General features: G+C 46.1%; 2 protein-coding genes across 5 annotated transcripts; one reads left to right on the forward strand and one right to left on the reverse strand.

The window, feature by feature from the left end:
* Positions 1-906: 906 nt before the first annotated feature.
* On the reverse strand, positions 907-4,635 carry SDF2L1 (stromal cell derived factor 2 like 1). Its single transcript, XM_053959760.1, has 3 exons — positions 4,388-4,635; positions 3,468-3,664; positions 907-2,275 (listed from the first exon to the last, which is right to left on the reverse strand). The coding sequence occupies exons 1-3, from the start codon at positions 4,554-4,556 to the stop codon at positions 1,997-1,999; spliced, it is 645 nt and encodes a 214-aa protein (XP_053815735.1). The 5' UTR covers positions 4,557-4,635; the 3' UTR covers positions 907-1,996.
* A 205-nt stretch (positions 4,636-4,840) lies between these two features.
* On the forward strand, positions 4,841-26,426 carry YDJC (YdjC chitooligosaccharide deacetylase homolog). 4 transcript variants are annotated; one of them, XM_053959202.1, is made up of 6 exons: positions 4,841-4,969; positions 13,498-13,670; positions 21,493-21,652; positions 22,359-22,458; positions 23,382-23,559; positions 24,952-26,426. In XM_053959202.1, exons 2-6 carry the CDS (start codon positions 13,513-13,515, stop codon positions 25,259-25,261), a joined length of 906 nt encoding a protein of 301 aa, XP_053815177.1. In that variant the 5' UTR covers positions 4,841-4,969; positions 13,498-13,512; the 3' UTR covers positions 25,262-26,426. The 4 variants fall into 4 exon arrangements, with proteins under 4 accessions (XP_053815177.1, XP_053815176.1, XP_053815178.1 ...); XM_053959201.1 differs by lacking the exon at positions 4,841-4,969 and adding an exon at positions 12,767-12,903; XM_053959203.1 differs by lacking the exon at positions 4,841-4,969 and adding an exon at positions 13,129-13,219.
* The last annotated feature ends 744 nt before the right edge of the window (positions 26,427-27,170 follow it).

A 27,170-nucleotide genomic window follows, 5' to 3' on the forward strand; every position in this document is an offset into this window, starting at 1 on the left:
GAAAATCCAGGCACAGAAAATCATTGGGTGGGGATAATACCTGGCACACAGAGCAAGATGAGCCCCACAGCTCTACCCCTTCTCAGCCAATTTGGTATTCCACAGGTGCACAAACACTAAGCCCATATGGTACAGGCACAAAGCATTTTAGCTCTTAGTGAACTTGGAGAACTCATTGCCAAGACTATTTCTTCCTCCTGTCAAATGCCATCACATTTTTTGTGTTTATGTATAGACCACCTTCAAAAGAAAAGCTCTCCTTAAAAAGGGAAAAGCTTGTTTATGCAGGTTTGGTTTGTTTTTAAATACTTATCCTTTTATAGCTATAACCTCAATACCAATTAGTCAGGAGTATCAGTGAACCTGAAATATTAATCACAGGAAAATTTACTTCTAATACGAAACAGCAAAAGCCAGTCTACTTAATCTCCAAAATGCCCGCAATCCTTACATTGCCTTGCAATCCCAAATACACACATGCAACTAAAATTACTAAAAAAAACATTCTTACCTTTTCCTTTGAAGAAAAATAGCAAGGTACACCAGAAATGCTGTTACAGAGGTTCCTTGTTCCACAGGGTTTGGACAGATCTTCCCTAGCAGGAAATCCTTAAATAAAGCCTGGAGCCAGCCTGGGCAGCACTCCAACATGAGGTGCACAGAGCAGCCCACTGGATTTGTAAAGCTGAGCTCAAGTGCCTACTGCACCCTCTCAACACAACACCAACACTGCAGCTCCTGACTGGAGCTGTAAGAGCAGTAAATCAGTTTCCTGCTTCTTCGACTGATTGACTAATGAGCACCGTAATCAGCAAACTTTGCACATGGAAACAAGAACACCTGAATGTTCTGACTTTTCTCACTCATTCAGTGAGCTTTTCAGTTTGAGACAAAATCACAAATACATGGTATTTTGAATTTTAATCAGTATTTCCAGTAACACTGTGTAAAAAATGCAAAGAATTAATTTCTTTTCACAGAGGAACACAGAAATTCTTAACTTGTTCAGTGAAGATTCCTTGCTAGCACTCCAGTGCGTACCACTCTGTCAGAAATCCATGACCAAACCATTGTCTCAGATTTTTTTTTGCTCTTCTGGATTCACACATAAAAACCCCCACATAGGTGTATGCCTCGCTATTTATTCACCTGGATTGTCATACTGATCTTGTAGAGTGACACAGAAATAAGCCAAATTTAACCGTTCCTTTACACCACAAGAAATTCTGTGAAATTCTAATATTAATTAAGCAAGCAGCAGTTTTCTGCACCTGTTCATAGAGCAGAGCAGCTTTACCAATGGACAATCAGCTGTACCAGCACTACTAGAACATCTGAATTTCTTGGACAAAGTACAACTATTAAAATTTTGTCTTCTTACTCCAACATACACAATATTTTCAAGTCTTCCAATACAATACAGAATGAAACTTTCATAAGACATTGGATGCAATTTTCAAATTGATACTTTTTTTTAACTCAAAGACTGAATAGCTGACTGCAAGTCGTTCAAAAAACACCACATTTCATAGCCATTTTTCCATTTCTACACTCAATCCATCTCCTCATCAATAACATTCCTTCACTAGGATGTAGAAATCAGTTTCTAAATATTTAATTATAGCTGGAAAAAGATTACAAAATACAGAGTTTTATTATTACTTGGGACTAGAGAAAAGTATTACTTTCATTTTTTCATTTTCTTTGAATTCAAGAAAAAGTAACAAGCAAACAAATGACAACAAAACCTAACAGATGTATGAACTAGTTTCACCAATAAAGCTTGGAAATTCAGAAAGGACTTCACCAAATAAATGTCAGTGGCTGAATCTGGCAGAAGCCATTCCCCACAGAAGTGCTGCATTCCTAGAATGAACTAATGCCCTTCAGTAACACAGAAAATCAGTCACTTAGGCAAGGCAGGACTTAGAAGAAACCAAGAACTAGCATCTCCAAACACTGGAGTCAAACAAAGCATTTTGGATCCTGTGTCAGTTCAGAGCTCATCATGTTTTGCAGGGTCCAGACTGGGTTTGATGAAGACTCCCTCCATGGCTTTCCAATAGTTGTGGTGGTTGGCAGCAGGCATGCCATGAACTTCCCGCTGGCCTCTAATGGGGTGGCCGTACTGCTCCCCCGTGACGGACAGGAACACCTCAGTCCCCACGTGCTTGAAGCGCACGGCATCCTCCCGCTCCCAGTAAGTCCCACTGCACTGCACAATCCAGAAATCCAGGTCATCTCCTTCGCCATCATCCCCAAAGGCACTTACTTCCTGTTAGAGACACAAGCTTCCTGAAGTGAAAGTGTAAGCAAACACCTCCAGGACACACAAACATCAACCACAGACTCAGAAGAGTTCAAAGACAAGGATGGGCAAAGAAGCGTTGTTGTTTTGCTTTGTCAAGAGTTACCAAAGCCAGAAGCAGTAAGGTTCTACCAGACAATTTGATCACAAAGTGCCAACAAACTCCAACCTGTAATCTGAGCAAAAAGTGCTGAAAAAACATCAAACAAAACAAAACCTCACAATGATAGTTGAACATTCTTACCTTAATGACAAGATATGAAGTGTCTACACTGAAAAATGAAACCCAGGGGAAGGTTTCAGAGTAAATCTTTCCCTTAAACAATTCTTTTGAAATGTTATTTTTCCACCACTTTTAATGATCAGATTATCAAGACACCCTACACAGAGCTGAACCTTATTGCTTCAGCCACTTTACTCATGGTGAAAGAAAAATTTCTCCACAAAGAGTCAGACCTTCCAAGTTTGAATGTAACAACCTATCTACAAAGCCTGATGGAAGACTGACATGACTAACAACTAAAATCTTCCAACAACTGCATTATTTATGAGAGATCTTCCATCTTGGAGAAGTATTTGTTCTGGGGCTGAATTACAGTTAGAAATTACACTCTTCTAGATATGTACAAAATTGTATTTAAGTATGATTGCAAGAGCAGTTCAGTTTTCCTGTGGAAGGAGGACAGAAAAATATGAAGTGTAATGCAATAGTGATAGCAAAAAGACAACTGAGACTAACAGACTGGATCACCAAGGAACATGGACATAGGAATGCCTAATGTTATAACACATGACTAGTTGCCTGGCTCTAGAGCAATCTTCACAATGTTGAGGGAGGTACTCAATCCTCCTGCATCTAGAAAACACCAAACATTTCAGAACAGCCTTCCCAGCAGCAGCAGTGCAAAAAAATAAAAAAAAAGCAGATTTGTTAAAAGTACTGTGAAGTACCAATGCTGGCACATACTGTATTACCTCTGTCAAGAACTGAAATACATCATTTTAAGATGCAGAAAAACTTGAATCTGGATATGCACAAACATACTGCATCTGGTAGCTGGTACTCAATTCTGATTCTCCAAAAACCCAAGTAACTGGAGAGACTATTGTCAATAGCATGCACTACTTGTACAAAAGCTTAAGATTTAAACCAACTCACTTGGTTATTGGAGAGTGGTGATGGGAAGTGATGAGTGTGCAGGTTTTTCCCAGTGTTAACGTGGGTAAGTCGTATGGCTTGCCCACATTTCACTGGTGTCCCACGCTGGCAACTGTTGTCACTCTTCCCACGGATCCGCCAGTAGCTGTTGGCATCATCTGAAGCTTCAACTCCTGTCACTGACTGCTGCCCACTTCCTGTTTGAATAGAATTAAATGACACAAGACTTATCCCACCTCCCCAGTTCAAAAAGACATGAGAAAACTACAGAAGTTTGCTTTAATGTTGTCATGCCTTCATGTTTACGAGATGCTTAATTTTCACAGTCCATTTACTGACTGCAAAAGGAATGCAGGTACCAAATCATCTTTCAGATGGAAGCAGTGAAACACAGCATGTGTTAGCAGATGCGAACTGTCAAAGTTCATGGCGAACACAAGAAAAAAAATCTGACAGGTACTATTCACACCATCCCACCTTTATTAAAAATACTATCAAGGTCTTCGTGTTCCCCAACAGACCAGCACCCTCGATGCCAGAACAGACACTGGGAAGTATTGCTGAGGGCCTTGACACTGAGCAGGGCTTATCTCAGGGATGAGGGCAAGCCACCCCTGTCACATCCCGACTCCAGGGCCCACAAAGCAGCTGACACATCTTCCTGTCCCACAGCCTCAGCATCCCCCTGTCCCTGCCGTGCCTCCAGCCCACCCCTAAACCCCATCCCTGGCCTGCCGCTTCCCTCTGCACCAAGGATATGAACCTCGGGAAAAACCAACTTCCTCCACCTTCCCCACAACCCTTACAGCCTGCCTACCCCCGCCATTTCCCTGTCAGGCACCACCTGTCCCCCGCGCTTCCTTGGCCCCTCACAGCCGGTGCCCCGCTGTTTTCCAGCTCCCCGGCCAGGCCCTGCTCACCGGAGCCGTACTTGACCTCATGCGAGTGGAGCCGTACGCTGTGGCGGGTGTTGAGCAGTTTCAGCACCGAGCCGCAAGTCACGGCGCCCGGCGTCGGCTCCCTGCCGTGGCATAGCCCGGGCAGCAGCGCCAGGAGCAGCAGCGGGAAGAGGCGGCGGCCGCCCCGCATCGCGCCGCACCCGGCCGGCCCCTCAGGCCCCTCAGCCCGGCCGCCACTGCCGCCACTGCCGCCCTCAGCGCGGCGCTTCCGCTCCCCCGCGCGGGCCCAGCGACCGCCCCGCCCACCGCCGCGCTCAGCCAATCCCCACCCGCCCCCCACCCCGCCGCGCGCTCTCATTGGGCTACAGAGAACCGGCAAGGAGGGAAGTGGCCAATCAGAGAGCGCGGCGTGGCGGCCCCCCCTCAGGTGAGGACGCGAAGGAGAACTGCGGGCGCTGCTCCCTCACGGGGCCGGGTCGGGCTGTGCTGCGCCTCCGGCCCCGGGCCCGCAGCGGGGCCAGCTCCGGCTGCTGGGCACCCCCGGGGCAGCGCTGACACGACTCTGCTGTTTGCCCTTGCTGAGAACGTAGGAGGAGAGGCCAGGTCTGTCGCTGGTACCCTCTCGTCTGACGTGGTCTGGGCTGTGTGAAAAATTACAGCCAGATCAGGCTGAGGGATTGTTAAAGGGCCTTGGCGGAAAAGGCGCTGTGGGCAGGACCGTTCAGTTATTATGAGAGCCAGGGAAGGACAAATGTCCTCACAGCGAGAGCAGTGTCCGAGACAAACCGGCTCAGAGGTCACAGCCCGGGTACGGGCAGTGTTTCGATCCGGCCTCGGGGAGCCGCAGTTGCGCTGTCAGGTCAATCAGCCCCTGCTGTTCCATTCAGGCCACTTCTAGCTCAGAGCTGGCAGGCGGCACATTTAGGTCTGCTCCTCCCTGCATTCCTGGCTCTTAGAATGGAGTAAATATCTAGCCGTTTGGGGAATTTACAGAGAAAAGTAACACAGTGTTGAAAAACAAAGGGAATTCATGTTTGCGAAGTGACTTGGATGATAATACATTACAGCTCCAGTAAATTCTGGATTATATTAGAGCTTCTAATTATAGGGCATAAACACTACACAAAGAAGAACTAGCAATGGTTGCTGTAGCATTAAGCTGTAGCAATAACAAAACATCTTTGCTTTTGGATCCCATAATTCACCTTCTGTGCTTCAATCTCTTGAAAAGTTCTTATAACTAAGAAATTATTAAGCTCTATTCTGTAGAAAAAAAATCTGCATAAATTAACATACATACTGTCCTTTATTGCATAGTTTTGCAAACTGAAGAAATACCCCCCCCAAAAAAAACCTCTCAATAAGAGGCAGCCAATGACAAAGGACACTTGAACTCCTACTCTTTTACCTCTGAAACTGCTCAGTGGTTTGACCCATGTACCACATCACAGCCTTGTGTGAGTCCCACGCAAAACTGTGAATAATTCAAAGTAATTAAAAAGAGCAACAGATTTTGATCTTAGTGGCAAGGAAACAGGTAGAAGGGCTCCCATCTTGTGACTTACATCTTTGTAATAATGGCATTTTGTCCTTGCAATAGCAAAGAACTAAAACACTGCACTTGATATTACAAGATGATTTAGAAAGCACATTAGTGTTGCTAGGTAGTACAAACATAATAAGATGCTCAGCTGACTCTCTCTTCCACCAGTCTTGAAGCTGCAAGGCTTTTTCCTGCCCATGTGATACCACTCAATCAAATGGTTAGTTTTTTTGTGCTGTCTTTGGCCTGTTTTTCATAGCTATACCTACATTTGAGAAAAATCTCTTGGCTTAAATGCAGGCCAACATTAAAACAAGCCCAAGGACTAAACACAGGTCACATATATGTGTGTCTATATGCACATACACAGAGTGTGCTTTTCTCAGGACTTAAAACTCAATTCCTAGTGCTGGAGGTATAAAGCTTTACTCCCAGAGAAGCAAAAGCTCCCCCACTGATAGTCAAATGCCATGTCATCCTAAGCAGCCTTGCTGTTCTAACTAAGACAACAACAGTTTCCTGATGTCAGTTTGCAGGAGACGCTTGGCACTGCCAGGGCAGCCCTGATCCTCGGTGGTGGCAGGTTGGGTCTGGGAGCCATCCTGAGCCGTTCAGAATTTTGGGAGGTGGCAGCCCACTCGGGGTCACAGGCGCCTGGATGGGGTGCAGGCCCCTGGACGCGAATGCTGGCCCTTTTCTGTGGGAAACAAAACTCACCACCCCAGTTTTGCTTCTGTTGTTATAACTGCGGCAGAACCAGATGTCTGTGGTTGCCATTTTAGCCGTAGAAAATCAATCATATGGGGCTTTAGCTGGCACCTGTCTGTCTTTCTGGGAGGTCGCTCAGTCTCAGTGCCTTTAGTGCCGTTTACATGGTGCTCCCTACAATGCTTTTCAGTCCCACTTTAGAAACATAATTGGGTTAGAACGGTTGCCAACAAAGAGCGCATCAATGCCTAACACCCACGGCAATTAACAATCATCTCATTGCCACAGGGCCCTCTATTGTTTCTGGTAGATTGTTGTAAGCTCCCGGTAAAATTGCGTCAGAAATGATGTGGGGCTTCACCTTGGCAATGGGAACATCAGCTTTTTTTGATAGGAATCTCTTTATGAATCTTGTTTATGCACAGAAACAAAATAATTCAACAGTGCTGTAAAAGAGGAGGATGTAAAATGTAACCACAAAGCCTTCATCCACTCAAACACACCCTCCCCCAACAACCTTATCCACAATTGATTTTCAAGCATTTTGGAAACTCCTACCATTTCCACCAGGTGCAGCTGTAGGTATAACCTGGCCCTCCCTGAGAAAATGATTGAGCAGTGCCAAATGCTTTTAACATGCAGGAATGAAAAATCTGTGGCACAAGAAAATTTCAGAAGGTGTATGCATACCCAAAGCAACGGATTATAGAAAAATGATATCGTTTTTATATTGGCCTTTGTTTAAGATGCTTTAAACTTTCTGTTTGCTTTGCATGACTGGAGCAGTTATTGACAACTAAAGTAGCAGAACTGGCAACTCCTGAGCATGATCTATACCCCAAAACACACTGCTGCATCTTTTGATATAGACAGCCCTTGATTTACGGAGAACACTGCAGCAACACCTGGGCTCTTTCTCAGACAACACAAACCTTAGGCAAAACAGACAGGGACAGTTCTGCAGCCATTAGTACCTGATACAGAAACAAGCCCACATGAGCTCTTCCACTGACTTTTCTCTGCATCTGGTCCCTTCTCTGATGTTAGTAAAGATGAACTGTACTGAACTCAACAGAGTAGCTGAAGGCAATCAGGTCTGCAAAGATTGTGTGCTTTTTTTCTGTCTCCTTCTTTCACTCCACACTGAGGAACAGCTGGTTATAAACCTCACTTCAGATGAAACATTTGTCTCCACTGGCATGCCTTACAACAGAGCTCTTCCAACTGTGACCCCTTAGCCTCATACAAACAGTGAACAGGAGTAATAATGATAAAATATGTCAACCTGGGAGAAATCCAAGTGATAAAAAATGGCTTGCCAAAATTTTATAGAATTCCAGTTTCTTATCACTCAGCCTAAGTTGTTTAAGGATTAGATAACCAAAATAATTTACTCAGAATTTATTCAGTAGATATAAACATAATGTAAGAATAAGCAGAGTAAGTAAATAAGCAGAAGACATTTGACAAGAAAAGTATTAACATATACATATTTTTGTATTTAAATTGAAGATTTTTTCATCTGGGGAGAAGACTTGATGTTTTTTAATTGCTGTCTTCTATTTCTGGTCTTTGGGGTAGAGAGGATTTCCTGGGAAGTTCTGCAGAGTCCTGGTGATCTGTGTCTGCCACTGTCACCATCTCTCAGCCACTCTCCTGCCTGATGCTTGTCTTTCAAGAGCAGGGGATCTCCCCTCAGAACCCCAAAGGAATTAGTCTGCATTTCCATTTGATCAACTGAGATTTTTCACATGTTTTCAGTCATGCTGGGAGGCAACAACAATCACTGTAAGTGATCTGCCAGATTAACTTTCCTGTGTAGTAACACTGCTGAGGTGTTACCAATGTTTGCATTATTCTTTTTTTCCCCCCTTAACATAAGGATCTGCCTCTGGTATCTTTAATTTGTTTGAATGACTCCTGATCAACACTTGCAATAATCAGGTTCAGCCCTAACTCTGCTTTTGTTTAGACAGTGTAAGTTGAAGCTGAGGAAGTTATTTAGAACTTGTAGGCATGGATTGGAATTGTTGTTTTGATGATTAGCTTCTATTTTAGAATAAGAATGTAAAAATGCAATGTATGTTACATCAGGCAGCTTTTAAAATAACTTAGTTCTTCATGGGATTTGAAAAACCTCTAGACATCTGTTTCAGTGGTAGGTAAATATTAATGTAATTCTGAACAATTCCACAGAACACCTATGCATCTTTTATAATAACTTTCAGAGATGTCAAACTGAATTCCTGATGCAATCAAACAGTTAACGGAATCAGATAGTCTAGGTTTAGCACAGTTAAGCAGTACCTATTTTGGACCCATCATTTAATTGTCTAGGGGAAATATTCCCCATCTCAACTCTATTTTGACCAGGTGTCTTTGTATAGTTTAATAGACCTCAACATCAGGCAAAGAGGTATCTGGAAAAGGAATGTGCAGGCTTTACATCATCTCAACCCCAGTTAGAAGTCACAGATGCTGTAGCTTAGTTCATATTCAAATCTTTTTTTACCACACATTAGACACGTAAGGAAATGCAGCAGAGAGAAAATAACCCTCTGAAAAAAGGGAGAGTGGGTTAAAACTCACCATCCATGAGCCCCAGTGTCACCAAGGACCAGAGGCCTGCTAGATGCATCAGAAGGGATTTGAGTTTGGTGCTTTTACCACTCCTCCATAATCTAATGCCGAGTGTCAAGTTAATAAGAAGGTCACAATGGCAAATTCTGCCTTTTAGCCACCTTGCTAGGACCACACACCTTGCCAGGCATTACTTTGTGCTGGTGTAAATTCAGGTATTTCAGACATGGGTGAAGGAAGGTGACAGGTACTGCCTGGCTGTGTCACATGGTAACCAGGGAAGTGTTTCACTCTTAGCAGAGTGAAATCCCCCAGAGTTTGGGGGTTTCAGCCCTTTCTGGTGCAGGATGGAGGAAGCTGTTCTATGGATGAAAACCTGTAGTTTAAGCATTTCTACAGAAGCCACTGAACTTCAAAGATTTACAAAACCTCTGAGGCTGGGACAGAGAAGAAAATGTTAGTGTTCATTAAAAAAATGGATTTTATTTTGTCTCATTTCAATGCCTTTTACAGTTTACACTTTCAACAAAATTTCATTCAAGGAAAAGACAAACAAAGCCCTACTGTGCTACCATTGTAATCCCAAATGAACTAACTAACTGCAGCCAAGGGAACAAGAAAAAGAAAACACATTTTTTATGTCAACATGTAAACAGACGTCTTGTTGGAAGCAGTAATTGTTGGAAAACACTTTTGTGAAATACAGGAAACCAACATTTCTACTGATTAGCTCAAAGTTCAGGAAATAAATTCAAGCTCAAAAGCAGTGAAGCACTTGAGGATGGTGAAAGCTCCTGCTGGCTTTTGCAGCTAAGCTGATGTAGGGTTGTGTTTTGTTTTAGTTAAGTTGGAAGATGCAGCCTCTCCTTAGTCCATGTCCTGGTTTATGCAGCTCCACCAGAAATCCTGGCCAATGTGCCTGTCTTCACTGCAGAGGAAAGACTGTGCAGAGGAAGTCTGCCTTGCCTTTCAGCTCCAGGCTGAATTTGTAAGGGCCTTTCACCCCTGGGCTCTGTGAGGCTCAGCTGCAAGGGCAATCCTGGCAGCCAGCTGTGAGCGCAGGCTGCAGAGAGAGCACTGCTGCTAAGGGGATGTGCCACAGGGGCAAGGTTTGCTTGCTGGGGAACATTTGCTTCCAGTGGCAGGAAGGAGAGCTGGATAAACAGGTATGAAATCAGAAAAGAAAAGCCTCCAGGAAGTGCATGAAATATTTAAGAAGGATGTTACCGTTAATAGCATTAAATGCATACTAAGGCTAAGAAGGCTGAGAAGCCAAGCTTTGTTTAAGAGTCTTATGTTGTGCCTCTCACCTGTGCAGAGGCAGAGAGCACTGGCAATTCTAGAAAGAGGCAGAAAACCCCAGAGTTTGCATTGGCAAAGAAAGGAGGTGCTTATTTTATGATTCATGACATTACTTCAGAATTGTGCTGACTTCAGCTGTTACAGTAACAGCACTCATCAGTAAGTGAAGCCTCTTGGGGAATGTGGGCAGGCTGTGTCGTTCATCTCCCAGAAGGGGAAGCAAGTGGCAGGTGCACAAATATCTCCTCTGAAATGCCAAGGGCACTGGAAACCTTTACAGAACATCAAAAACTTTTCTGTAACAGAGCCATACAACTATCAAATGACAGAAAAGCTCACAGGAATTGCCTGAATGAAGATTTAGCAAGTTGTCTATAGCATTTTAGCATGATCTGTTTTGAATTTAATTTCATATAATTTTTTTCCTAAGAGAAAATGTCACTGAAGAGGCAGAAGGCTTTCTTCCAGCTCTCACCATTATTTCCAGTAGTCATTGCTCATTTACATGTGCAGGAAAGAACAAGAAATAGTAAGAAAGTGACAACAGCTGTCCCCTCTTGATGCAGCAGAAGTCTCCCATGCTCCCAGTGCTGCCCATTTCGGGGCCTATAGGGAGAGCACAGCCTAGGAACCAAATTCTACCATGAACAATATTGCTACCACTCATTCTGATTTTATTTTTATCCTTCAAAGTATCAAAATAAACTTACAAATTGTCATCCAAAACTTAGTTGCCCCTCAAAGTGTCCTCAGGCTAATGGAAACAAAGTTTTGTAGCAGTTTGCTAAGTGGACTGCAATTGATGAGAGCCTAAAGATCAACAGGGGTGAAACCTACCTCAACTCAGTGATTCCAAATTCCTGGTTAGGAGACAAACCTGGAAAACCATTACTCCCACAGGTGTTCATGCCCCCACACAGATGTTTCAAACTTCAGGTGTGAAAAGGGCGCAATTTCCTCAGCTGAAGTGTGCTTCTGTCTCCGAACTGACGGTCCTTGCTTTGCTGAAGACAGTCAGTCTCTGGCTGTGCCTACAAGTCATGTCCTTGACTTTGGGGCATGGGCAACACTGGCTGTCTTTTAGGAACTGAACTCTGCTGAAAAAGGAGACACCTGTAGGCTTTGGTTTCTTTATACATTCTTTATACACGAATTAAGCAGCAGGATTGTCAGTCCATTCCCACAGAAATGGCCCTTAAAGCCTTTTCAAACCCATTTCACTCCAGCTGCTCTTCCAAGAAGCCAGTGCTTGGCTTGTCAGCTATTTCTGTACTTACCGCCATGCTGGCACAGGTTCAGAGGTGGAAATCACCATCATCCGTGGAAGAGTCCCAGTCCCAGTGTGATCCCTGCTTCCTGGAACAAGTTACAGCAAACACCAAGACAGCTACCCTGGATCCATGGGCATGTGACCACGGCACTTTCTGAGCTGCCACTCTCCCTACCTCAAACATGAGTTTGTTGTTTCTCCTGCAATATCAGAAGTGGGTGAATATTTCGTGATAACACTACAGACCAAGAAGGGGGTTGTTCTGCTTTGATAGAACTTCATCCTCTTCCAGAGGTGAAAAATGCAGGCTAACAGTATCTTCCACTCTCCATTTCAAGTACTGAGTACTTAGCACTTTTGCTTTCATTCTGGAAGATCCAGAATAGCTTTTCTGCAGTAAGAAAAAGCAGTTCAATGCCAGGACAAATAAGATTTTACGTGCAGCCTGATGGAGGATTGGCTTACATCCAGCACTGAATGACAGCATGTTAGAAGCTGCCCTTCGTGAAACTCTCATCTGTTCTCCCTGCCCTTCTCTAGCCCAGCACCAAGAGCCATGGGACCTCCTGGCCAGGGTTTGCTGCCCTGCGACTCTGGAGTCAGACTGAGCGTACACTGCCAGCAAACCAAGGGGCGGGGGGGAAACAAGCAAGTGGCTGCTGTGACGGCCACTGATTGCAGGATTATATATCCGTGGCGTCGTTGGGATCATCAGTTTTGCGCTGAAGCCAGCACAAAGCACGAACTAAATTGCTCGTCCCACCCCCAGCCACAGGCGGATCTCGCCTCTGGAATCTGGAGCAGACACCGCCACAGAGAGCGGCGGGGGTGCCCCCGGGGCGGGCCGCACCGGGCCGTGCGGCGCTGCGGGCCGCCGCCGCCAGGGGCCGCCGGCGGGGCCTCCCCGGTGCTCGCCGCGCTCCGAGGCGCCGGCGCTGCGGCGGGGCCGCCCCGTGCTCGCCTCGCCGCGGGAGCTCCCGCCTGGGGCCGCTCGGAGCGCGGGCAGGGGGATGCGCGGCCGGGCAGCGCGGGCACAGCTCCGCGGCCGGGGCCAGCGTCCACCCAGGGGCAGCGGCGGCCGCGGCCGCCCACACCTGGCGGCGGCCCTGGGACCCGGATCGGGCCGGAGCGGAGGTACGCACCGCCCCGGGCGCGGGAGGGGGGCTGGCCGCAGCGGGAAGGCAGGGCCGGGCCGCCGGAGGCTGCTCCGTCCCGGTTCTGCCCAGGGGCACGGCCCGCACCCCTTCTGGCCGCGCCCGATGGAGCTGGGGATCGGTGGCCGCAAAGACGTCACGGCTGCACGGTTGCCTCAGGTGATCCGCACCCGTGCCACTTCACTGGGCACCGCGGGCGAGGGTGTGCCCGGGAATGGAATTTGACCCTCTGACGCACCCTAGATCGATTAAATCATTCCACCAAGTCCCTGAGCTTTCGCTCCTCATCGCCAGAGGTACGAAGTGCACGCAAGGGTTTGCCCCCACGGGGGGGGCACGGCTGGTGCTCTCCGGAAGGAGCTGGCAGGGATGGTGTGAGCCCGCCGGCCACGCGCAAATCCTACCGCTGTGCGAGCTGCGAGACAGCGGCGGGCTGAGGTGGAGCAGGAAGAGTTAGTCAGGGGCTGAGTCACGACTGGGTTTGCCCGCGGTAAGCCTGTCTTTTCCTGTTTGCCTGTGATCTACAGGCTGCCGAGTGTTCCGATTTAACCTCCTTTTACTTTTTTTTTCCCAGGGATGACATCTGAGGATGCTTCAGGTAAAGCTAATAGTAACTGGAGATGACTTCGGCTATTGCCCTCGGAGAAACCAAGGCATCGTGGACTGTTTCCTGGCTGGTGCGGTATCTAACGTGTCCCTTCTAGTCAACGGAAGTGCTGCAGCAGATGCAGCCAAGCTGGCAAGGAGGTAAGTTACTTTCTTTAGCTCCTTTGTGGACAGCCTCCACGAAAAACCAAGCCTGGGAAATTTAGTATTTTGTAGCCCCAAAATAAGCACTGTATCGTAGCTCAGGCTGGTTTAAGAAAACTGTGTTCAGACACATTTACTAAGACTCTTCATAGTAAAACTAGTGGTCTGCTAACTAATACATATAACTAATACTAATGGTCTTTCTCTAGTATTGGCCACTGCTCCTTTTCCCCCCCTTAGGATAGGAAGTCATTTCCACTATTTGACTAGTAGAATTTGGGTTTGTCAGACTTTCTCCTTCCCCACTTCTAAAAATGCATAATCAGAAGGAAGGTGCACATTATATACTCAGACTAATCTGCTACCCCTAAAAGTATAAGAGCATAAAAGCACAAGTCTTTAAAGCTCATTTAATTGATCCATTTCACCCAGGTTGAACACAAGGTCAGCCAGGCTCATTGCAGAATTAGGCAAAGGTGTGATTCTGCAAAGGCTTATTTATAAAACTAGGCAGTGGAAAGCTTGACTTTTTCCCCACCCTGTAAACCTCTTTAAAAAAAGCACATCAATAGTTCTATTAATTCTAGGCTCATTAAAACATATCTGTAAAAATGCATACATAAAGAAAGGGACAATACCTTGTACCTACCACCTTCACTTCTTCACCAACTTCAGAGGCTGCTGGCGCAGTTAGCTCTGCAGTGGATCAAATGCTACGTGTCAGTCTCATAGTCTAGTCCAGCAAATCCTTTAATAGGAAGCATTATTTGTGTTTAGGAGGTAAAACCCAGCTAATCCTTCAACTCTGGTGTGGGCAGGTGCTTGGATGCAAGAATATGTCCTGAAAGAAAGAACATCAGGGTTGAGAAACAATTTAGGAAAGCAGAAAAGGAAAGGAGCTGTATTGCTACTAAATAAACTGAGACCTTATGCTTCAAATGCAGCTGCTGTGGGGAAGAGTTTCATGAGAGTCCTGCTGACCTTGTTCTCATTGAGCATCTCTCCTCAGTTTGCTGTGATTTTAGAAGTACTTGGAAATTGCTTGTAGCTTCTTTGGAGTAGGGTGGTGGAGGAAAGCCAGGGTGCCGTGTTAGTGGCAATCTGGTCTGTAAAAAGGCTAGAGATTCCCCACAAACACTGAGGGAGGAACTGCCTGGGAATGAGAAAGGGAGAGGCACAACACCAGTAAGGTTCCTAAAATCCTATTAGTAAATGAAACATAAAACACAGAGATAAAACCAGCACATCTCTCAGACGCAGAGGCACTGTGAAACCCTTTAAGCCCCAATGGTCTGGTAATATTGTCAGCTATTTTAGCCATGGTCTTTAGCAGGCTTTTAAAATAGAATCCACCTGGCCTCATTTCCATAACCAGGAAGTAGGTCATGTAATCAGGGGTTTAAAAAGCATCTTTGAATCCAGGTCATGACACTGGTGCTGGCAGCTGATACGGGTGTGAAAAGCCAGGTTAGAGGGCAGAGTACCACAGAGGCTGCAGCCTGCTGCTACAATTAGATTCTTTGATTTTGGTGGGGGTGGGGGGGGTGGGCATGGGGGAAATGTAATTTTGAATTGTCAATGTGAATGAAATGGATTTAAATCTGTTTCTGAGCATACAGGCAGGGTGATTTTGGGAATATCTGCCAGCTCTGAAAATCAACAGCACAGGTTCTACAATTCCTCATTTGTGTAACTCTCTGCAGGTGTATTCAGCCCTACCCAGCCATGGCAGGAGCATTAGTAGGTGTGGAGAAGAGGTTTCCTCATTGTACTGCAAGCCCAGCTTCAGCTGCTGCTAATTGGCACCTGTGTGTGTAAACAAACCCCGTGTCATCCCTGAGATGTTTGTTCTTGTTACAAAGGCTGACTGCAAACTCTTTCTACACAGATGACAAATAGGTCAGGCTTGCTAGAAATGTCATTGAGTCCTCCTCATCCTGTGGTGCAGAAATGGGAAAGTATCACTTGCTTGACTGCCTTGCCAATATTATCCCATCTTTCCCCTGCTTGGTGACATCTCCCATCCCACCATAAATATTGAGGCTTTTTATTTTATGGGATGAAAGTCTGCCTGTTGGTCTTTTTCTCCTCATGTTTGTCTTCCCCTCTTCAGCCTTGACCAGTGGTGTAAGCAGGAAGAGTGGATCTATCCCCAGCTGAGAGAAGAGGCTTAAAGCAAGTAGCTTGTCCTTTCCTGGGGCACATTCCAGTGCTGTGGAATTTGGTCTTTCACACACATGGTGCCAGGATTGTCAGTGATGGACTGCTCTTATGGCTTCTTGATAAACTGTCTATTACATGATTGCTTGTAACTGCAAGTCTTAGGCTGTCACTCCTCACCTGGTTTTAAGTTAATTGGACACAGGCAGAGCTAATTAATAAGTACACAACTTTTCCTTCCTAAGCACCTCATGCTGCCCTACAATGTTAGGACTTTGCATCCTTCAGAATGGAACACAGTTCCTCTGAAATTTCTTTCTTCCTTTCATTTTCACAATAATTCTGTAGTTTCTGGGTATACCATCTGTTGCCCCAAATCTTGATTAAAAGCCTTGGCAGACATGTGATGATAGTCAACAGATCTTTGTATCAGCTCTAACACAAGCCAACTGCAGAACAGCAGAACTCAGCAGTAAAAAAATACACTTTCCTTAACATTCAGGCTCAGCACCTTGGGCTTTCTTCATCCACTGTCACATCTGGGCTGAAAGAAGGGCACACTCATTTCTGGCAACAGAGAAGTTTCAACAGAGGCCTGATCCATCACCAAATGACAAACCTATTGATAGCATCTGCCAGAGCAGAACATAACCAGAGCAGCAGGTGGGAGAACAGACTGCCATTGTGGGTTGAGGGTTTTTTCAGTAATTCAAAACTTTCCTCTTTATGGGGCCTTGACTGACTGTGATTTCCTGCTTATCCATATAATATAATCTCAATTTTCTACTTAACAGGCCCTGCCTTGAAGTCAGCCAGACTTCCTGATGATTATTCCAGAGCCTTTCCCAGAAACTGGAAGGGTTGTTTTGTAATCTGAAATGAAGAGATGCCTTAATTTTTCCTTAGAAATACAGAGATAGAAATAGAGACACCTAACAGTTTGCTGCTATATCCCCCCCACCCCTCCCCTTTACATCAAACAGCTCAGGTGTCACTGAGCTTTAGGACTTTTTTCCATTTGTGTCCAAATAGCTTATGAAGAGTGACATATTTTAGAATACAACCTCAGTCTTCCTGGGTGTTTTTAAAAATGTAATACTGAACATCAGCCGAAGCCCCCACAACGTCTGGGTACATGTAACAGAGGAATCTAAGAAAGCCACATTTAATCACTCTCTATGTTTTTACTTTCTTTCCTGTCAACACTAATTGCAAAATGTGTGTGTAAATTGTGATTTAATTCTGACCCTCCCAGTTAACATCTGACTAATCTAGAAATCTCTCATGCTTTCTCATCAACCCTTGTATGTGACTGTTAATCACACAGCAGACAGTTCCTCTGCTGAACTGTTTGGATAGGGGTGGGACCCAATCTGAAGCCTGACACTAGAATCCCAGATCATATTGACTTTACTGGCAACAGCCCATTTTATTGATGTAAGGCTACAGACACAGGAGCTGCACTTGATACAAAGATGTAATTACAACAGAAACTTGGGTCCCTAAGCTATGTTACAGCACCAGCTCTCAACACTGCAGAGGTTTTAGAGCACTTCTGGCAGAAAAAAATAGGTTTTTAGCAGTAATAGAGCAAGAAAATATGCTATTTGATGAAAGACAGATATTACTGAATGGTGAAAGTGTGTGTGAGGAAGTATACAAATGCCAACATAAGGAAACTAAGAAGTGCACATTTTTACTCAAAGTCTTGCTTTGTCTGGCTTCAGACACTTGGATGTTCACTGGAGCAAGAGGTTGAGATACAAATATTTACATGAGGCTCTGACTTGGCTGACACTTGGGCTGAACCTGATGATCAGCAGTTGATGATACAAATAGGTTGTTGAAGGTGGAATCTGTTTGCCTGTTAAGGGAAAGGGTAAAGTGCCATGCTTATGCCAGAGCATCCAGCCTTCAGCAAGGCAATTGGAACAGTGCTTGGCAAATCTCCTAATTCCCACAGCCATTGCAACTGTCCTGTGGCATGGCCAGGCAGGAGCCAGGACACTGTTACTCATCCACCAACCACAGAGTGACTCAGTGCAGTGCCCATCTCCAGGGCCAAGGCACAGGGATCGCAGCTGCACGTTGCCTCAGCAGAGACATTTATTCAGAGCACTTGTGTGGCAAAACAAGCAAGTACTTGAAAAGGAAGCAGTTTAAGCAGTTTAACTGATTGTATTTCCTTTCTCTTTGATAACTGGACTGGGCCTGCTGACTCAGAAATCTTTCCAGGGTTCTTCTAGAATTCCTTCTAGCACCTGCTGTAAGGATATTTCCTCCTGCACAAGCCTCTCCTTTTTCCCCCCCTACCTGTACAGGGAATGCTGAGAAGAGAGCCACAAAGGTAACAGCAACTTTCAGTGCAAACAGCTCACTAGTGCATTGACCTCAGTGGCCTGAACCTCTTCTCCACAAGTTCCCAAGCATCTCAGTCTAATATTGCTCCTGCTGTAGGAGCACATACTTGTAGCCAATGTCCTGTGGCATCCTGCTTCATCTCTGCATTCCCTGGGGCACTGGGACAGAATTGCAAACACAGAGGGGCCTCTTCAAACAGACTGGAAGGGTCATTGCAGCTTAAAAGAGTCACCAAAAAGGATTTAGGGACAGCAGGTAGATTCTTCACATAATTTTGTTTCGGTAATGGTAGCTGTGTGCAGAAACTAAACTGTTGCCTGAGGCCCAATGCCAATTCTTTTTTTTTTTTTTTTTTTTTTTTTTTCATTTTGTGTGAGCAATTAGCAGTTAATGACCAGCAGTGACCAGCAGGGCTCATCCTGTCCCATCTGGAAACGGCTTGGGCAGAGGAATATGAGGCCAAACCCACAACAGCTGAGCTCTGGTCCCAGGGCAGCATCACATGCTATGTAAGCTGCTTGAGCTGCTGGTCTCTGCTTCAGTATTTCAGCCAACAAATTAGCAGCTATTTTACAGTCTTCTGAAAGATGTGGGCAACTGCAAAGTATATTTCTGTAGCAGAAACAATCATATGTGCTCTGAAAAGTGGGCCCTTTCAGGATATTCCTGCACCTTGACTTTTTTCCCTGTGAGCTTGCAGTAGAACTCTGCTGTACCTACTGATCTGCCCTTCTCCCTATATCCTTACAACCTTCCCAGCATGCCTTCTTCTGTGCACCTCCTATAGATGAATATTTCTGAACAAGTTTCTCATGTGCAGCATTTTGAGTTTTGCTTTCAGTGCCTCTATCCCAGAGCCATTAAACACAAGCAGTTCCTCTCCAGACGTCTCAGCATGCGCAGTCTGTCAAACCAGGACTGACTCCACGAGAAAACTATTAAGATATTCAGTTGGTGTTAGGCAAAGCTCTGAAACACGCTCTAATGTTACAGTCAGGGTCTCCTCTTACCCGAGGACAAGGCCAGCTCTCTCTGCACTTCCACATTCTGCACATTCCCCAGCTCTGGGGCTGGGTTCGGCTCTGGCCAGGAGCTGCTCTCATGTTCCTCAGTGCAGCCCTTGGCTCCTTGGTGTCCCACACCTGTCAGAGGGACTTGCCTTCTCCTGGAAATAGCCTCTCTCACAGCATTTGAGGCATTGCACAATTGGAGGCAGTTCATTTGATGCTCCTGGGAGACAGCACTGAGAGGCTCAGCTGTTCATTTCTTGCCCTCCCACAACACATGAGAAAGAGAGTACTCAACAGAAAAAGTCCATCTGCTGATTCATGGTAACACAGGAATCCTTTTTTTCTTGCAAACAGCACTGGCTGTGGTACAAATAATACTCCATCTGAGGCAGTAAGAGCTTCCCAGAGACACAATAAATAATTTGGGGTGGATTTCTAAAAGAAAACCAAAACAAAACCACAGGCTTCCCCTCTGCCTTTGGGCTTGTGCAGGATGCCCATCTGGTCACAGGATGGAGGGGAAGCCCTCCTGCCACAGCAGCCCTTCTGCACTGTAGCTGCCTCCTGTGCTGCCCTGCAGCCTGTCACCCCCAGTGACACACCTTTCACTTGTTCTAGCCAGGAGTTGTTGTGCACATGTGCTCAGGCCCTCGTTATGATGAACATTTATCATCGGTGAAACAATCAGGCCCTGCTGCACAGAAATCACCAGATCAGAGAAGCCAGAGAGGACCTTTTTCTCCACAAGCTGTTTTGCTCCATTAAACAAACATTCAAGCTCCTTAATCACACAAAGGACTAATTTTGTTTCACAGAGCTGTGCATACTATTTGACTCCTAACATTTATGTCTTTGAGAAGTAGTATCTAGCAACTGACTGCACCATCTACCTGGATCACAAGACAAGGGAAGAGCCAGGAAAAAAGGATTTCAGTCCTTCAAGGGCCAAAGCCTTAGGATCTGAATGAGCTAAATGACTCTGACTCGGTCTAATCCATCCACAGTCCTGTATCCAGTGCTTCACCAGTCAGCTTCAGATATCAGACAAGGGGAAGATCTCGGTTTTGCACCCTTTGCCTCAATGGAGATGGTTTTTGTTTTCTCCTTTTGGTACAAGGGCTGTACCAGGGACACACACCACACCCACTTTTAACAGCTCCGTGCAGAAGTTCCAAGAAGGATTTAAAACATCACAGACTTGTTGCCTTGAAATTCACTCTGCACCATGACTCAGATTGGGCAGCACAGATGGAACATTGCAGTTCTGTCATCCACTCACTGGGTCAGCCAGAGGCCACGGGTTGTCTTGGAAAAAGTTTCAAAGCATCATTTTGGCTACTGATTCTGAGGATTTCCAGAAATGCTAATGAGAGCCAGCACAAATCCAAGCATGCACAAGTCCTGTTCTCATTGTAGGGGAATCCACAGCACAGACCAAGAAGGAAACAGCAGCACTCTGCTAAGCCCTGACGGGAGCTCTGCAGCCACACCAGCTCCGTAGTTCCTTTTTTTTTTTTTTTTAAGAATGTTACAGCATTCTTAAAATGTGCAACTGGGTAATCAGTCATACCCCTGGGACTCCTTAGCAAGGCTCTACACGTCACTTTGGGCCTCCTTGCACTAATCCTTCTTTGGCTGTGCTAGGGAGATGCTGCTCTGTACAGCTCATCCTTGCCACTCACTGAGTGATTGTTCCAGTAGACAGAAGCCTGGTCACTGCAGGCAATTCCAGCTGCAGCCCCTTGTATTTCCACCTGCAGCCTGTGCTGTTGCCATAACAGCTTCCTTGGGCACTGTTTATATCTAAATTACTGGATTCTACTTAAGGGCAGCTTTAGGAGACTTCAAGTAAAACTCAAATGTCTCATAAATGTACCATCTTTAACAGGGTGAACAACTCAAGGGCATACCTAGCAAGGGTTAATGGAGCACTTTAGAAAAAGCTGCAGGATCTGGATTTTTCAGTTGGTTATCAGTGACTGCAGTTCCTGGAGTGCAGTTACAGCATTTAGCCCAAGACACTGTGTGCTGTGAGCCAGGATGGGGGCAGGGTTTGGGGGCACTCACAGGCTGGCCCTGGGTAGAATGCTCAGGGTTATTACCTGGAGATGTCCTACTCTGGTTGGGGTCACTCTGTCATCCTTTCTGGCAGAGCAGAGATACAAAGATGTACTCCAGTGAGTACTGCAACACCTCTAAGATCAGTGTGGTTCTTACACTTTAATCTCCCCCTCTTTGACCACAGTGAGGGAGGTGCAAAGCTTGGCAGACATTTCACTCTCTTACAGATATAACATCCCAATAGGCCTGCATGCCAACCTCTCTGAGGGCTCCCCTGTATGTGAGGTGCTCAAGACAAACTCGTCTCTGCTCAACCAAGATGGATTCTTCCATGGAAAAATGGGATTCAGAACAGCTCTATCAAAAGGTCTCCTGAATATGTCAGAGGTAGGAGAAGGCCACATTCAGCTGTACAACTTGCCTTTCTGATACAAAGCAGCCTGCATTTATCCCAGCATGTAACAGCTGAGGACCTTTCCCAGATCCCAGCTGTGAGTAGGCTTAGAGATGAACTCTGCCTGTGCAGCCTGAGCTGGCTTTTAGGTTCTGGGCCTCACTCTGCCAAAGGCTCTGCAGCCTTTGAGAACCCATTCCTCCCTGATTCAGTGCCTGTATACACTGTTAACTATTTATCTGAGGAGGTAGAGGGGGCATTGGAACAGGTATTTACAAAGAACCTAGAGATCAGTAAAGAGCAAATGACAGAAAAGTCCTAAGTAAGTACCAGGCTTTTGATCAGCTTATGAGAAGTTTTGGTTCTCTAGGGAGATGGCTGGTTTTGCCCCATGAGCAAGGATGAACATGTTCAGGTGATCAAAACTGCATCCATTTTAAACAGAAATGGGTGTTCAAATATTCTGTGTAAGCAGAGCATCCCCATCAGCACCATCCCCATAAGCAGTACCACAAAGAGCCCCGTGCCCAAGGGAGGCTCTGGGTAGCCCAGCAGTGCTGCACATCCCTGTACAACCACAGCACCTGCTGCTTCCCCGAGCTAGATCCTGACTCCTGCCCAGTGAGGTCCCAGCAGCCCCATCACTCCCCTGCTCTCAGCCTCTGCCAGGTCTTGCTCTGACCCTTTTCTGCTGCACAGGTGAAGCAGGAGCTAAAGGCCCAGGTGGAGCTGTTCCATGAGCTGACAGGTCACCTACCTCCTCACATGGATGGGCACCAGCACGTCCATGTTCTCCCAGGTAAGAAGGAAGTCTTCTTCCCAGCACCAAGCAGGTAAGAGACTCAGCTCAGAGGGGACTCTCCCTGCCACAGCTCCCTGTATGGGCAATAAGCCCCACCACAAGACACTGCTGGCAGTTGCAGTTTGAATGTTCCCACCTGACCCCACAGTTCTGCCCAGACCCAAACTCTGCTTGGAGCCTTGGACCTTCCCATAGCAGCACCAGGGCATTAATGACACAAATGGCCAAGGTTACACCTCTTCCTCCAAGGACCAATAATTCTCCTCAGCATCCTAATTCCATGTTCTCACCCACACTGAAGCAGGCAGACCAAAGCCAGCAGCAGACTGGCCAGTTTAAATTGGAATGATGGAGCTTGCGGCTGGTGGCTCTTTCAGATGCTACAAGAACTCCATTGTGTCCATTGTGTTCCCACCCCAGTCCCCTCCTGCAGGTCTCAGCTTTAGAGATGAGCAAGGATCTTTTGTCCTTGTTTTGCAAATAAAGTCATTGTGGTACACAGATGGAAAATGGAGTGAGAAAAGAATCCAAGTTTTCCCACTCCAGTACTAACTGCCTCCAGATAACATTGCTCTGGCTGTACAAGGACTTGAAGAATTTGTTTCTGACAGTGCAGTCACCTCTGGTGCACTCTAAGACCAGAGTCACTCACTTAGAAGGGGGCTGGACTAAAGGCTCAAGGAAGAGAGACTAAAGGCTGAAAGGAAGAATGACAAGGCACCTACAGCAGAAGTTCAGGGAGAAATGTTTCCAGCATAGAAGGTAACTCCCATACAGATGGATTTCAGCAGAAGATAAACCAAATGAAATTTTATTTTCTTAAACACAGAAAGGAAAGAAGCCTCTGTGCTAACAGCTTGCAGGGGACACAAGAAGCTGGTTATCCAACTCCTGACTGCAGTCTCTGGTTTTACTTGCAGAGGTCAGGCATGTATTTGCAGAGGTGTTAGAGGAATATGGGATTAAGTACACACGTGTCCCCATAGAGCCAGGCCTTCATAACTGTGACTGGATTCCACCATCCCTGATGGACTTTTACCTGGGAGTAGAAGAAGATTCTTTTAACACAGTGGATGTGTTTACAAAGCATGGAATAAGGTAAGACAGGTATTACTCATCCTTTTTTGTAGTAAAACATTAAGATTGTATCCGTTCCTGATAGTATCTTTCAAAAATGGAACACTACCTTTCTCTTTTCTCTGTGGATTTAGAGAAAGGTTCAGGAGGAGCACAAAAGTGCCAGGGGCACAAGGGCTTAGGAAGTTTTGTTTGAACAGAGATGAGTCACTTTCCATTTGAAAAGGAATGCTCTTTTCAGGGTATGCTTTTCGGCTTTTCTAGTAAAGCTGCATCAGCCTGGCATCTGGAATTCCAGGAGAAATGCTGCATCAGTGTTGGAATTTTAAAAGTATTATCTAAGGAAAGCTTTCAACAACTAAATCATCTTCCTGTCCTAGTAAAGGGCTTTAAGCAGCAGGAATGAGACTAATCAGAAGCAGGTATTTTTTAAGGGGAAGCAATAGGCTCTGAGGGCTGGTAGTACCACAGCTGTAAGCAAACAGCCTTGTCAGTGTCCTGCATCTCAGGGGCCAAACCCTGAAAGCTCAGCCCTTCCCCCAATAAAATCCTTCTCTTAAAAGCTTAGACAGTGTTTTATGGGTTAAAGGCTTTTCACTAGAGACCCTTGCAGTCACTTGTCCTTTGGGGCAGATGTCATTACTTCCTCAGTCCACTGGAAACATTATCTTCTGGGATTTTTTTTTTCCCTTTGTATCAGTGATTCTGAACACCAGCAGCAGGCTGGTCTTTCTCCCTTCTCAATAAGAGCTGAGCTGTGCTCTTCTGTGATCATTCAGGTAAAGACTCCAGCCTTGATTTCTTCTGAAAACATTTTCATTCTGCCCTCACATGAAGTGGCTCAGCTCTCCTGGACTTAGAACTGACACTTGCAGCCAGACCTGAACAAAGAATTGTGCGAAGCTAAGAAACAGCGTGTAGGTGGTGTCCTTTAGGAGTAACATTTTGTCCAGTTATTATGGCTCTTTCATATATTCTGGCAGAAGGCTTCTTTAGCTGGTTGGTTGCCATTTTATTTCAGTCACCTTTGTTTCTACTTAGCTGAGGGTTATTATTCAGGCTTAATTTATTTTGATAGTGTGGCATTTCTCAGTTTAGCACTGCTCTTTCCTTTTGGGACAATAAAATGCACCTGTGAGCTCACAGATGCCCAACACCCCACGTGCTGTCACACAGTGCTGGGGCTGTGCTGGGCCTTCCTGTCTGTGCAGAACCGCTGCTTGAAATAGCATCCTGCTTTCAATCAGGAAAAGTTCTGGTTTTACTTTTGTTTATAGTTAAAAGTCTTTTAAAACTCCTCCCAGTTTTCTATCTTAAATTTTAGGTAAATTTTGATTCCTAATCCACTGGATGTAACACAGTCTCTACCTGCCTCTTTAGCATTAACAGCAGTGTTCCCTCCTCTGGCTGCAGGTGGCCAGACATTTACATAGGCCTGAGCACCATGGGCAGGAACATGTCTGTCAGCAGCATCCGGAGTGCCATCGACAGCGCCGTCCTGCAGCTCCCGGCCAAGGCACCGCAGAGCAGCACAGTGACAATCGAGCTGATGGTGCACCCAGGCTACCCCAGTGTCCCACCCGTCGGTGGCTGTGGGGAAGGACCAGATGATTTCTCACAGTCCTGGGAACGCCTCCATGAACTCCAGACATTAATTAAGCCAGAGCTGCAGAGCCATTACAAAAGCAGGAACATTCAGCTGTGCTCATTCAAAGATCTTTAAATAAATGAGCAGACATCCACCCATCCATCCTCTGAAGACAGGCAGTTGCTGATGTCCAGAGAAGCCAGATCACTGTTATCAGTGTCACAGGCCCTGGTACAGCTCACAGGAGCTGTGAACAGCCTGGGAATGGACACCACCACTCTGTGAGCAGCTCCAGGCAGCACCCCAGAGCCCCAGCTGCCAGTTTTAAGGCCACAACCTCTGCTGAAAATGTGCCAAACTCCTTCTGTGACATCCCCTCCACAGTGCCCAAGTGCAGCACATGCTCCCAGGGCTCAGTTCCTGCCAGCAAAGGAGCAGCACGGGGCCAGACTTGGCTGTGAGACACTGCAGCACAGCACTCTGAGGGGTCTGATCATTTCTCCTTTCAGACTTGATGGCAAAACAAGAACCCTGCCGGGAAGTGGGTGCTGCTTTGGAGCAGCACTCAGTGTAGGTCACTCACAGGAGACCCGGACACCTTCAGCATTTGGTTCTCTGAAAGCAGCCAGTCCCTGCCCCTCCACTTGTACCTGCTTACCGGCAGTGAGGGGTGCAGGGACACGTCACCCTCAGAGCCTTCCTCTGGTCACAGCAGTCGAGTCACACGTGGCCCAGTGGGGTTTGCAGCCACCTCCCGGGATCCGCCTCAGCCGGCAGGAATTGTGTCTGCCTGTTTACGTTGCCTCTTGGTGTTAAGCCCCACCTAGGAAAGTAACATCAGCTGTAGCCCCTTAGGAGAGGCTTCTTATTTTTTGGATGACTTTGCAGGAGCAGCAACTGTTGACCCATCTGCTATTTCAGTAACTGCTGTGTATGAGAGCAGCAGCAACTGGTCCTGCACCACCTACTGCCCCTCAGGACAACCATGAGCTGTGCCAGCCATGAGCATGGCTGCGAGTGGAGAAGGTCCCTGTATTTGTCCCTTCTATTCCTGTCACCAGAGCATTCAAACTCCAATAAGCCCCAGTAGTGCTGATATGTTCTTAACTGCAGCCCTGTCATTCCTGTAAGGACTTTCACATGGAGAAAAAAATATTGTAATTGTTTATACTCATTCTCTGCACAAGAGTGATCTATTTAACATAAGTGGTTTTGTTAACCATATTTTTTAATATAAAATATATCAATATCATCATTATTCTTTTAAATTAAAAATAAACTCAGACCTTTTCTACTGCAACGCTTCAGGAGGCTTTTGGGTTTAATTACATCTCATGAGTGCACTAAACCCACTCACCTATCTGCTCTCACACCGCTGGAAGGATCTCACTTTCTGTCATTAATGGGAACTGTCTGACCTTTCCTGTAACACGAGGAAGTTTTTGTCCTGTGCAAGTAGGAAAAACATCAAGGATGCTGTAGAAGGTATTTTTCCCGATTCTTGCCTATATTACAGAAAATGCCTTAGGTGTGTGCCGGGGCCGGGTGGGAGCAGGGCAGGTGTTACCCCTGGGGATGCCCCGGCCCCGAAGCCGCTGCCGGCGCTGCTGCCGGGGGGCACCGGGACAGGCCCGCGCCCGGAGCGCTCGCACCTGGCAGCGCCACCCCGTGCCCGCCGGGCCGCACTGCAGCCGCTGCCGGAACGCAGAGCTCCATCGGGTACGGAACTGTCACCGCGTCCTCACGGATACTTTTAAACCTTACCATAAACATTTAAACTGCTCCATGTTCTAAGCGCTGGATTGGCTCTGTTCGCACCCATCAGGATGCTACACACCTGTGGAATTTTGCATGCATTTCCTTGCAGCTGAGCACTGAAGACCTGAGGGCAGCATTTACCCAAGCACCGTACTGTGAAAAACAGTTTTTGTAAATTCATTATTTTTAAATGAAGAGCATTAAACCCCAAATTTAGGTTTAATTAAAAAAATGAATAATGAACTACTAAAAGACTACTCAATAGGGAACCTTTCAATTGCATAAC

This window comes from Vidua chalybeata, chromosome 18 (genome assembly GCF_026979565.1).
Source record: "Vidua chalybeata isolate OUT-0048 chromosome 18, bVidCha1 merged haplotype, whole genome shotgun sequence".
Classification (NCBI taxonomy): domain Eukaryota; kingdom Metazoa; phylum Chordata; class Aves; order Passeriformes; family Viduidae; genus Vidua; species Vidua chalybeata.

What these genes read in the sequence shown, in the direction of transcription:
- SDF2L1 (XM_053959760.1), bottom strand. Translation starts at nt 4,556, where the DNA reads ATGCGGGGCGGCCGCCGCCTCTTCCCGCTGCTGCTCCTGGCGCTGCTG. An exon ending in TGAGGTCAAGTACGGCTCCG is followed by an intron (nt 3,665 to 4,387) that starts GTGAGCAGGGCC and finishes CTATTCAAACAG; the next exon opens with GAAGTGGGCAGCAGTCAGTG. An exon ending in CACCACTCTCCAATAACCAA is followed by an intron (nt 2,276 to 3,467) that starts GTGAGTTGGTTT and finishes TGTCTCTAACAG; the next exon opens with GAAGTAAGTGCCTTTGGGGA.
- YDJC (XM_053959202.1), top strand. Translation starts at nt 13,513, where the DNA reads ATGCTTCAGGTAAAGCTAATAGTAACTGGAGATGACTTCGGCTATTGC. An exon ending in GCAGCCAAGCTGGCAAGGAG is followed by an intron (nt 13,671 to 21,492) that starts GTAAGTTACTTT and finishes ACTCTCTTACAG; the next exon opens with ATATAACATCCCAATAGGCC. An exon ending in TTTACAAAGCATGGAATAAG is followed by an intron (nt 23,560 to 24,951) that starts GTAAGACAGGTA and finishes CTCTGGCTGCAG; the next exon opens with GTGGCCAGACATTTACATAG.